General features: G+C 33.4%; 1 protein-coding gene across 1 annotated transcript in view; it reads right to left on the reverse strand.

The window, feature by feature from the left end:
- Window positions 1-13,085, reverse strand: part of LOC132556538 (dedicator of cytokinesis protein 1-like) — a 90,235-nt gene that overhangs the window by 76,791 nt on the left and 359 nt on the right. The window contains exons 2-8 of the mRNA XM_060220951.1: window positions 9,441-9,524; window positions 3,067-3,163; window positions 2,406-2,502; window positions 2,048-2,137; window positions 1,583-1,638; window positions 1,179-1,266; window positions 818-853 (exon numbers count right to left, since the gene is read on the reverse strand). Coding sequence (XP_060076934.1) covers window positions 818-853; window positions 1,179-1,266; window positions 1,583-1,638; window positions 2,048-2,137; window positions 2,406-2,502; window positions 3,067-3,163; window positions 9,441-9,524 — 548 coding nt within the window. The remainder of the gene's footprint in view (window positions 1-817; window positions 854-1,178; window positions 1,267-1,582; window positions 1,639-2,047; window positions 2,138-2,405; window positions 2,503-3,066; window positions 3,164-9,440; window positions 9,525-13,085) is intronic.

Below are 13,085 nucleotides of genomic sequence, written 5' to 3' on the forward strand. Positions count from 1 at the left end.
AACAATGACCAAATCACCCCGATCCCCACCCAAACAATAACCAAATCACCCCGATCCCCATCCAAACAATGACCAAATCACCCCGATCCCCACCCAAACAATAACCAAATCACCCCGATCCCCACCCAAACAATAACCAAATCACCCCGATCCCCATCCAAACAATGACCAAATCACCCCGATCCCCACCCAAACAATAACCAAATCACCCCGATCCCCATCCAAACAATGACCAAATCACCCCGATCCCCACCCAAACAATAACCAAATCACCCCGATCCCCATCCAAACAATGACCAAATCACCCCGATCCCCACCCAAACAATAACCAAATCACCCTGATCCCCATCCAAACAATGACCAAATCACCCCGATCCCCACCCAAACAATAACCAAATCACCCCGATCCCCATCCAAACAATGACCAAATCACCCCGATCTCCACCCAAACAATAACCAAATCACCCCGATCCCCATCCAAACAATGACCAATCAATTTTTTTCTTTTTAACCAAACATTTATCAGTGATTCAAGAACATGTACCTGTAAATCAGCCATCAGTTGAGACATTTACCTGTTAATTATAACCAACAGGTAAATCTGACCATCTTGTTTAAAAGGGCCCTTCCACATCAATACAATAAAGTTTAGAGAGGAGAAAAGTGTAGTATAATTAATATTTTGTTACTATATGCATGCTAACTGACAGGAAGGTCATACACACAAAATAAAATTAATTTATTCCGTTTCCTTTTTCGGGAATCATTCAGATTGTATCAATCACATGAATAATAATGTATTTTATATTGTTCTCACCTTTTCTGCTTTGATTCGATCTGCAGCTAGTTCATGCTGAAAGTAAATAATGCACATCTATTGTGAGTACATACATCTACAGTAGAGTGTCACAGCTTCCACTTGACTGAAACTATGTAATGCTTCACTTATTAGAAGCAAATCTGTGATTTTATATGTGATATCTTTGTAAAACAAAACAAAGCCATACTAAGATGAAGAAGTTGAAACAAACATAAGCTGTTTTATCATTATATAAATATAAAATCAAAAATTGATTACCCTGTAACCATGTGTACACACACTCCTGACTTAATACCTCTGTATATTCCTTATGTCAGGTAATACTTGTTACCTGAGATGTTATAAAGTGAATACTTACCTGTTTGAAGAGGTTAATAGCACTTGTTGACTCAGGATCAAGGACATTTCCCTGCTCATCTCGGACAACCAGGTCAAGGTCAAGCATGCTAATAAACAAAACAAACTAATGAAAGTTAAAAATAGAATCAATCTTAATGTTCTTTTTGTCAATAATAATGGAGATTGTACTTCAATCAAAATCCAAAGTTTAAGATTTATAATTTAGGTTTTATTTAATCTTTTTATAGATTTGTCTATGGATTTCCTCACTATTGTCAGATTTTACAATTATGAATACTTCATGTTCCTTAAGAGTAATGAAATGACAATTTAAGCCTTGATATCACAATGTTTTTACTCTGAATTCCTCTTTTGGTGTCCCTAACCTCACATAATATGTCAGATCAAGGTACAGATACTTACTCATTTCCAATATCAATTCTAGACGATATCCTCTGCTGTAAATCTCGTAGTTCCTCCTGAAATAACAACACACAGGAAATGATTGTTGTTAATGCTTTCATTGTATAACATTAATCTTAAGCTTTCCCTTTGATCAAGATAATGATAATAATGAACCCTCCCTAAAGATAATAATGAACCCTCCCTAAAGATAATAATGAACCCTCCCTAAAGATAATAATGCACCCTCCCTAAAGGTAATAATGCACCCTCCCTAAAGATAATAATGAACCCTCCCTAAAGATAATAATGTACCCTCCCTAAAGATAATAATGAACCCTCCCTAAAGATATTAATGAACCCTCCCTAAAGATAATAATGCACCCTCCCTAAAGATAATAATGCACCCTCCCTAAAGATAATAATGAACCCTCCCTAAAGATATTAATGCACCCTCCCTAAAGATAATAATGAACCCTTCCTCACCGCTGTCAGTTTCCTTGACATAATTTTTCTCCGCCAGTGAATCAGCTCTTGCATCATGTCCATGATCGTCCCAAAATCTTGATTTCTTTCCTGGAAAATGAGAAGTAAACAATATAAGATAACATTTATATCAAGACTATTAGTAAAGGCCTGCATCTCACTATAAATGTTTTTCATGAGGACAAAGAATTTGAAAAAAAAAGTGAAAAAAGAATGAAATTACAAGTATACCAAATTTCAAGTACACAATACAAAAAAGATTATTTCTATGCCATATTGATTTATATAATAAAAGTATTTTCCCAAACTCTTAAATAGATTTATGGACAGTAAATATCAAATTTTAAGATGTACATACTACGAAGTATTGTTTCCACATGCCGTGCCATTCTCTTAATACAGAGTTGATCTCCTGAGACAATGGTAGCTCCTTGGGTGCAATAGTTTCTAGTGAGCTTGAAATAATATTTTTTAAAAAATTACTTAAATGATTAAAAAGTTGACTCCACATAGCAATAATACCACTACATTTCAGTTTATGTATACTTAAAGCCTAGTATATACCACAATCATATCTTAGCAAAAAATTTTCAGCAGGAAAAGTGATCAAATAAGATTATAGGTCAACAATATATCACTTAGAATGTTGCTATCAGCAGAATTACTGACAACTAAGGTTTAATTGTCATGTAATAAGCCCATCCCTTTCCAAGATAAGATTGTCTTTATTCAATCTCAGAAACACAATCAGGGGTTATATGCAAGTGTTAGCCCCCTGGCATATAGCTAGGTTATCATAAAAAAAAATGTGTTTAGTTCACAAACTGTTAAACTTCCCTAACATACAGAAATAATATTCCATTTAAGCATAAAAAGCAATCATCAAACACATTTTCATTTTATTGAGCTACTGTATATTTAGAATAAATAAAAAATATACTTTCTAATAAAGTTACATACTGATATCTGATAGTGTATATATGTAGTGAAAGGTTTTCTTGTTTGAGAAAACCCCTTACCCAGTAGTAAATACAGCTGCTTCCTTTATATGTACATAAGTTTTTGGGAAGACCCCTCTCTGGTTTTTGTTCCGTGTGGTGTAACCCCAGTACCATCCTAAAAATGGAAACATGTACAATCAACATTTCTGAGATGACCCAGATGTACTTTATAACTACAAAAACAGAGCACACATCTGCTGTCAAGTACTTAATGTATGTAAGTTACACAAAACACCAGGAAGTTCACACCATCCTGATCCAAGTTCTATTTAAGTTAAGAGCATATATACTTCTCAGAAACTGAAAGAAGACAATAGGAAATTTTATTTCTAAAGTCTAAATTAGAAAACACCTTAATATTTAACTTTAATGAGTTGAATCTCAAACAACTTACACAAAGAGAAATACAGAAACTTGTTTTGTAATACATAAGGTTTACTATAATATTTGAGTATGTCATAATGAATTAAGTGAAAAAAGTTGGTAACACCAAGCCTGTTTCAGTTACTGTTCAAGAATTCTTCCATGCATTTTTGAATCAGTCAACTTTATCCCTTTCTTTTCTTTCCTTTTTAATTTCGGGTCCTTTCAGGTGCAGGGTAATTTAATTTGGAGGCAGCACCTCCACTAGGTACAAGTAAAAGTAGCTGGTGACTGCTTTACTGAATAACATGTGGGAAATCTGTCACAATTATATCCAGAACAATTTGGATAAAGTACCTTACCCGTGAACAAACCCACAACAGTACAGGACAATTCATGTGATTTCAGCTCCTTGAAAACCTTTTTGCTTAAAGCTGAAAATATGATCTGTCCAAAACTTTTTTAAATGGTTTAATTCTGTAAAATTAAAATAGGCAATAATTGACAGATAACTAAGTGTTGAATAAGAGGTATTCACTCTGTATCACCCACTTAAGATATCAGTTAACAGTTATATATAATTACAATCTTTGGCATTATCCTGCACATATACTGTCTCAACCAAACAGAGGGCCCAGCAGCCATCTTGAGCCAGAGAACTTTAAAAATGACCACTTCTGATAAAGAATACCAGGTATCACTATATGAGAGTTTGGTTGTAGTCAATAACATATAGTGCAGAAAAAGTGGTGTGGACAAAGCTTAAACAGACAAAGTTTGTAAATAGATTTTGTAGTTTAGAAAGAAATTTCCAGACAAGATTTTACTACAGATTGACAGGTACATGAGTCTATGGCAGACAAGAAAAACATTATAAACTCCACTATTGTGCTTATCGTTTGATATGTATGCAACACTTGATCATTTGAAGGCTGTCAGGTCTTCAGATCTGTAGACAAATACTCTTAAAAAAGGGAGATTAGGATAAAACAGAAAATGTATAATTATATAGTAGTTCTGAAGTTGCCCCCCCCCCCCCCCCACCCCCCTTGAACTCCTCCCATTCCTCCCAATAATATCAAGATATAAACAAGGAAGTGATCCTGGTGTATTCCTAGCCTGTCTTGCCTCTAACAACATCACATGCATTTTATCTCTACATTTCAATTGCCTAATTTACATGTCCTGGATGTGAGGCAGACTGTGTATGGTCCGTGTCCTTCTGTAGACCCAGACTAGTGGTTAGGTGACAGATCAACAGAGCATGTAAGATTGAGGATGACACTAGATCTACTGATCACCACTGTCAACAGAAACATACATACAGTAATATAAAACCTACTCAGTTATATGGCTAGTCTCCAAAAAACCATCCAACATGTTACCAGGGAAATCCGACACACACACTTTCCTAATGTGTATTTGTCAGGAAATCATCATGAAATACTACTGATTCAGAGAAAACAACACTTATTCCTAAAATCACGTTCTTTTCAAAACACAGACTTGATTACTTAGAGACGATTTAAAACTGGATCAAGAAACCAAACTCCAATTATACTCTCTAGATTTCCCATTGCTTGTATTCACTACATGAAGCACTCTACTTATGTTTGCAAGTTGGTATTCTTAAGTTGCATACAATGTCATGTAATGTCATTAGAAGCCATATAAATCAATGTGTCATGTGTCTATTGTCTTCCTTTTTCATGTTTCTATACATATTGTCATCTAATGTCATATGACAATTTTGTCCTCTAATGCCATGTAACCATATTGTCCTCTAATTTCATATGTTTATATTATCCTTTAATGTCATGTGTCTATTTTATTCTTTAATGTCTGGTGTCAATAATGTCCCTTAATATCTTGATTATGTGTATATATTGTTGTTTAATGTCATGTGACTATATTGTCCTTTTATGTCATGTGTCTATTTTATCTTTTAATGTCATGTTTCTATATTGTCCTTTAATGTCATTTGGCCTTGTATTTATTGTCCTCGTTTGTCATGTTAACATATTGTTTCTCAATGCATATGTAAGAATTTCTTATATAAATATAAGCACAAATATTTTAATTGTTAAATTTGATGCTAGTATTACATATGTCAGTATCATTTTTGTTACATCTGTGAAGCAGAGCTGCTACTGAGGTGCTCAAAAGATAATTCTTTCCGTATGTTCAATGCTACATAAATTATTACCTCTGCATGAAAATTCATTTAAGTCTATATTACCCTTTCTTTTTCTAAATTTTTAACTAATGTACATGTAAGTAAATTGGCTTGAAAAAAAATCATCATGTGTTGTGAATTTAAAACTTGGTAAAAAGCTTTCTTTTATAAAATGTTCTGACTGGGTACAGTCTAGAACAAGACTATTGCCTCTCACACATGTTTGTAATCTAACAAATCACCATGTAAAAAGGAAAACAAGCAATTTTCTCAACACATTGATAAAGGAATAAAGGTTACCATAGAAACATGAATAACAGATCTGACTAATGGGCTGTTCCGGGACATCAGCCCCACTTTAACTCCCATAGGACACTGGGATCAATCTGGGATTCTTTTTTCACCTTAAATTTTAAATTAAGATTACATCTTACTGAACTAGAAATCAATAAATGACAATAAGGTATCTGGGCATACTGATAACACCTCTAGGGCTATATAAAGATCATTCTCGTCGATATCATTAATTTATACAAATAACCTTACTGATATAAATCAGCGGGCGTAATATGTCATCCATACTACACTGAAATTCATTGGAGATGTACAGTATTAGGCTTGTTAAAAAGAATGTCTGTGTCACTGTTTAAGGTTTCTATTGGATATTTTAGGGAACAGCTAATTTCAATTAACAATCGAATATACATCAACCTAGAGTCAATCATTTGTTATTTCTGTCATTGCTTCTTGTATCTTATTTCTTGTTGAATAGAGGTATGGCATGTAACCATCTGATTTGACTTAATGAAGTGAAAAAAATTATTTTCTATTTTGACTAAACTCAAACAGATAATTTCAATGAATTGCCAAAGTTGTTTATCTTAAGTGATACACACTAAAACATGTGGGTTTCCCCAACAATTTTGACATCCAATGTACACATATACCAACTTTGAAACAGTTGAACCTTATTCAGTGTGATCAGATATAACTTCAATCCTACCTTAAAATTTGGTACAAGCTTACAATGATACCTACAAATCAAATCGGACCGAACATTTTGTGTCTATGCTTTCTGTGTTAACTTTACGATTAAAAATGTTGATTTCTATATCAGTGCCTGTAGAACAAACAGTGAGTTATAACTCCAGTATCAGTAATATTTTCATGGGGTCACACGTTCAATCTCAGCTACTGATATTATAGCTTTATGATTTTCAATTTTTGTTTTCAATACAACTTTCAGATTAACTGATTCTATGCATTATACCAATTACTGGCCAAAACCTGACCTATTATCTCAGGTGATGATAGCACTACTTAAGAGTTGGTGTTGTGGTAAAATTCATCTCAATGTTCAATATATTCAAATACATAGCTTTAGGATTAACTTTCACATATTAATAAGCAGTGATTCGACCATTGAATGAATCTTTTGTTTTGTCTTTTCTTGTATAGTTCTCAGCATTTAATCATAATATTGCCATTGACACACCACTTTCAGGATCTATACATATTCTATACTTAGACTGCACTTTCACCTGTCGAATGCATGTTACCTGAGGTCATTACTTAAGTATTTTTGGAACAACCAAGGCAATCAACTGAGCAATCAACATCAGGTCAACCTACAGCCTTATCATAAAGATGTTTACTGAAATACCAGGTAGTTTAAAACTGTTTTGTTCCTTTATCATTCATATTGTACATGAAGATACATAAATATTGATATACAAGTTTCTAGTTTATCAATACCGTTATCTATTTCCTGTTTGATAATGCCTACTTTCAGTTTACTAGTTAACAATTTTTGTCCTGTTAAAGCTTTACAGTTACCAGTATAAGTGCAGTAGATACCGGCTGATGTACTACCATATTGATTCCAGAAACTATGAAATTTTATTGCTTTGTACTACATCACTATGAGGAACCTTTTCAATAATTAATCACCCATTACATACATCTGAGTCTTTACACATGCTCACTTTTTTACATGTCTATTTACATGAAACATGGCAAATTATCAAGAACGATCTTAAAGAGGAAATCCCCTCCAGACAAATGCCGCCATTAAACTATATCAAACAGTTGTAACTTCATGTATAAAGAATGTGTTTTTGTGTTAATGTTGTCTCTGTCACTTGACAACTGATTGTAGAGCAGTGTATTATCACATCAGAGATCTAGACTTGGCTGTGACTTCTTTTTTGGTGTCCAAAATGTTTTTCTTCTATATTTTCACTTCCACAGTAAATTTCAGTGGGTGACACTGCCATCCTGTTTGGTATTCATACATAAACTTGGTTAGTTGTACATGCTCCTGACAAAGTGACACATAACTGATCAACTGATGGTTATTACTAGTGGACAAACCAATAGTATAGAGAGAAATAAATTACTTTGTATGCTGGCTGATCTCATGATGATTTTTTATGTTATTGTAATCAAGTATTCAATTCAAGTAAGTTCAAATGTTTTTTGTAAAGTCAGCAAGGGACCAATGAAATGCTTTAAATTAAACCAAGTCTTTGAATTATATGAGTTCAAGATAACAAGGTTTGACTGTATGCACAATGCATTTAAACCAACTCTCTTTAATTTACTTTCATGAATTTCTCTATCAAAACACTGGTTCAATAGCATAGTATGGTGTTTTAAAATTAGATACAACATACAAACTATATCATAAGGCTGTTTTATCATGAGAGGTTTCCTCGTGATCAATGATAGTAATGCCTTATAATATTTATAGCATAGTATTTGAGAAAGTTAATTAATGGTCATGAATTTGTTACGATAAAGATATCATAATTATAGTAACCATGAAAGAAAGTTGGTCTATTGTACAAATATGTAATATTATACAAATATGTAATATTTGTGACCTTTTCTCTTAAAACAGACTTTGCAATGGAGTATTATGAAAATAGTAACCAATGTGTCATAATTTTAAGATTGAGTCTGTCTTAAATATTCCAATACATGTACATAACCTAGCAATTTACAGTTAGTATTAGAGTATAGGGCTCAAGTGCTTACATTAGATTCCTTACAGTCAAAACATTAGCCTAATATAGAATGAAGTATTCAAAGGACAAAACTACTACAAACTAATGGAAATTATCAGATCAGTGTACACCCAACAGTTACGGACAATGATACTAACTTATACTTCATACCAAACTGACAATGATCACACAAAATGGCAAAAACCAGGACAAAAGGTCAATCACAACATTTTACATTTTACCTTAAAACATCAAGCTGAAATTTATTTTTGGGGATATGTCTTTTATCAATGGTATCAGGTAAATTTTAATTTAATGAACATCGTTCAGTGACACGTACTGTAAGTGTGATCAAAGTAATTTGTTCAGGTCATATGACACATACATGTACGTTTACCAGCCTAACACTGATCATCAGTAACTTAAATATAAATACTGATATCCCAAACAGTGTTCACGTCATAAAAGGATTGGACAGATGGCTGTATGCAGGTCGAAATCTCCAAAACATCTATGAAATGATGATGCAGTGCATGCATTTAACAAATCCTTAAACATAATGATAATTGTAATTCTTGCAGGTCTTGGATAACACTGACACTTTCCCTGAATATAGGGAGTTGATATCTACACTAGTGGCCTGCTTATACTTCCTGTGACCCATACATACATGTTAATACATAGATAATGTACTTGGTGTGTAATTACTGCCCATTTCCTGTGTTTGGTATACAGGCTGAGAGGATGGGTTTACAACAGTATATACAAGAGATGAGTCCACTTCCTCTGTGTTATATACCTATAAAATGTCTGATTGTAGAAATTGTAAACAACTATATAAGTACCTTCAGTTTCTTCTAAGATGTGTACAGATTCACCGACACTCAGTTTCAGGCAGGGCGGCCGATCTAAGTGGAAGTTGTAGACCGCTGAAACATACAAATGTACTGTCAAACAAGATCTAGATTTACCTGATAATGTGTATTTATTATCAAAACATTAAACAGAGACATCACGTAATATTCATGGTGAGACTTACTGAAACATTGATCCCATAATAAAATAATATAAACACTGCAGGATCCTTTCCTCTCCATCCAATGCAATTTAATTTTCAAAATGTCTATGAGTCTCATTACTCCCGGATTTAATTATAGAGACTCACAGGAAAAGCACGAGTTTCAGGATATTCTCTCTGTGTTCCACAAATTTAATACACTACTGCACTAATAATAAATCACTGCTTATTAATCATAAATCACTGCTTATTAATCATAAATCACTGCTTATTAATAATAAATCATTGCTTATTAATCATAAATCATTAATGTACAAAGTATAAATCATTGCCTATATATAAACTATAATACATACATCTTAGGGATAAACCGGCTAAACAGAACTAGGTTCATTGTTCAAGTTTCCAGCATCATTCATTGCTTATTTGAAAGACTATACAGTGCAACTTCCCCAAACCAATCCTTTTCAAAACCCAACACCTGTTGAAACCTAACGAAATGGTCACATACCGAATAATATCCTGTTTATTATAGTAATAAAAACCTTTCCAATACCGGTCACTCTCCATTCCTAGTATGGAACCAATTTTGTGTCGGAAATGATTGAAATATGCCAAAAATCACTTCTGAAAACCGACCTTCCCTGAATAGTAAGGACCCAAATTCTGACCAGTGGACTGTAAAATCAAAACCTAGCGTGACGCGCGTTCACCTGTCAAAGGTAGCCATCGTACACAATGCCCACCCTAATCAGGAGGATTATAATAAACATAATGTATAGGTATCTCCAATGACAAATTGTAAATATCTCAAACAAGTCCATTGTTTCACTACAGCAAGAAACAGCTACAGACAAAATGAACGTAAGTACTGATGCAGAGTTAGAAAGCTGCAGCTTCGCACCTGAATCTTGAGGATTAGAATAATGTTATCTTACCATATATAGGATGGAAATATTAATCAAATGTTGTTTTGGAAGATGAGTTTTTAAACTGATCATCAAAAATCATATTCATCCAACGTATCAGTTAGTAACACTTTCAGAAAAGCAGACAATCTAATCAGGGCTACATTGGGCCGTATGTAGCGTTACATTACTTCCAAGATCGCTTGTCAATGGAAAGATTTCTTTTCAACTAAAGTCATGTATCGAATACAAGTATTATTGTTTTTTCTTCTAAAAATAATTTTCTCTGTATTCTGACAAACATGCTGAATGGTAAATGTAATGTACAGAACAGAATTGGTTCAATTATATCAGAGATTGAACCAGTCAACTTACTTAACTTCTATAAACCAAACCCTCCTTGAACTAGCCAAATATTCAAATCGCACCCATTGTTAGTTTGGAGAACTTCCACTGTATCTGTACAAGTATGTCATCCATATCACATTATCAATCATTATTTACTATAAATTGGTCAAGGTAATCAAGTTTCCTTGATGTACATGTATCTTGTAATCAACATATAAAATCTTTAAGAAACAGTGTCAAATGTTTACAAATCAAAAGTCTTTGTGACCATGACCAGGATCCAACTAAAATCTATATACAGAATTTTGTGTATAAACAAGTTTACAAGCTGCTGTTTACTGACGTACAATTGATACAACTAAAACACATAATGTGCAGTGCATGTGTATCAGTATGAAAATTAACGACCACTAGAATAAGATACTTAAATATTTAACTGTAACAGACACATTTATAATCAAATGTCAGCTGCCACTATCACACTCAAGCCAGCTGTCATCTTGATTGGCACAACACAAGCGATGTCTGTATGTAGTCGTAACAGATAAACAGTGTTTATTCTGAATTATTGCTGTATGTAGTAACACAAGCATGAAGCCTAGTAAAGTAGCACATGCAACACTAATTGTATAAGGCCACTATATATAGAGGGGCAGGGTGTATACCTTAAACTATAAAAACACAGTCAATTAATGTTTATGATACATCACAGATTTACCATTACAAGTTCTTCAAAAGAATTACAGCAACTTTGTCAGAAAACATATTCACACGGTCAACTATACAACACATATTAAAGACCTTCAAGACATGAAACACAAGACTGTAGGAAATGCAGGCACTGACAACACATACTGACAATATAAACACATATAGACAGTGGCTCGTAAGCCGAATCGCACTGGACATCATTGTGTTTTATTGTAAACTATGATGTGTAACACAGTAATGAAATATTATTATATGGTATTGTATTAATAAAACCAACAATTAAAACACACTGACTGTACATACAAACACAAGCACAGACAGCACATACTTACAATATAAACACATATAGTCAATACCAACAGTTAAAATATGCTGACTGTAGTAGTCTTCATTCTTTGCATTGTGTCATGTAATATGTATGTAATATGCACTGATGGGCCTACTGCCTAAAGTTGTAATAAAACTTGAAACTAGACTATAAGTACAGCCACAGACATACAACACACACTATATATCCAAAAACGTAAGTCATGTGGCCAGTTAACACACACTGACTACACATACAAAGACACTTTAATGTACTGCCAAAACAATGACAAAGTCACCACACACACAATCAACACACAATGGCAATACAAACACAAGGACAGTCAACACACAATGACTTCACAAACACACAGTCATCACATAGACAGTTAAGTCAGGACTATATACAAACACAGAAACAGTCAACACACATTAACTGTATAAACACAGGAACAGTCAACACTTATTGACAACACAAACACACAGTCATCACACAGACAATCAAGTCAGGACTACGAACAAATACAGGAACAGTCAACACACAATAATTCACACTGACTATCCAAGTACTGAAACCATCAACACAGATTGACAGTTAAAACACAATCATCACACAACAGTAAACACTTAGCTGTTCAAATATATATATATATATCAACAGTCATAACACATACCAAAAGTCAAAACATACTAACTTTTAACAGTGACTGTAAAAACACACAGCAGCCAACAAGTAATCACAGAAAAAACACAAGAGTCAACATACTGACTCATTGATATTTGAAGACTTTTTTTCAAGTTAGTCCAGGCAAGAACACATTTCAAACAATTAAGATTATGCTGATGTTTCAATGATAAAGGGAGACAACCCCTTACGACATTGAAGCTATAATGTGAAATGTAGTTGAAAACATTACTGTACAATCATACTGTAAAAAAATATCAATTTAAAACTTTAAAGAGAAAAATGGGTAATGGACCTAGATATTATTGATATTTTGCTGGTAAGTCAGTCTTTGTCGCTGTTATATCAATTGTTATCAATTTAAAACTTTAAAGAGAAAAATGGATAAAGGACCTAGATATTATTGATATTTTGCTGGTAAGTCAGTCTTTGTCGCTGTTATACAACAGTAATTAATTTAACAACATTCGATCATAATATACTCCTCATGCGCGGCGTTAGTAAACGGCTTAAA

The sequence above is a fragment of the Ylistrum balloti genome, unplaced genomic scaffold (genome assembly GCF_031769215.1).
Source record: "Ylistrum balloti isolate Yb309-2 unplaced genomic scaffold, AGI_CSIRO_Ybal_v1 Utg370574, whole genome shotgun sequence".
NCBI lineage: Eukaryota > Metazoa > Mollusca > Bivalvia > Pectinida > Pectinidae > Ylistrum > Ylistrum balloti.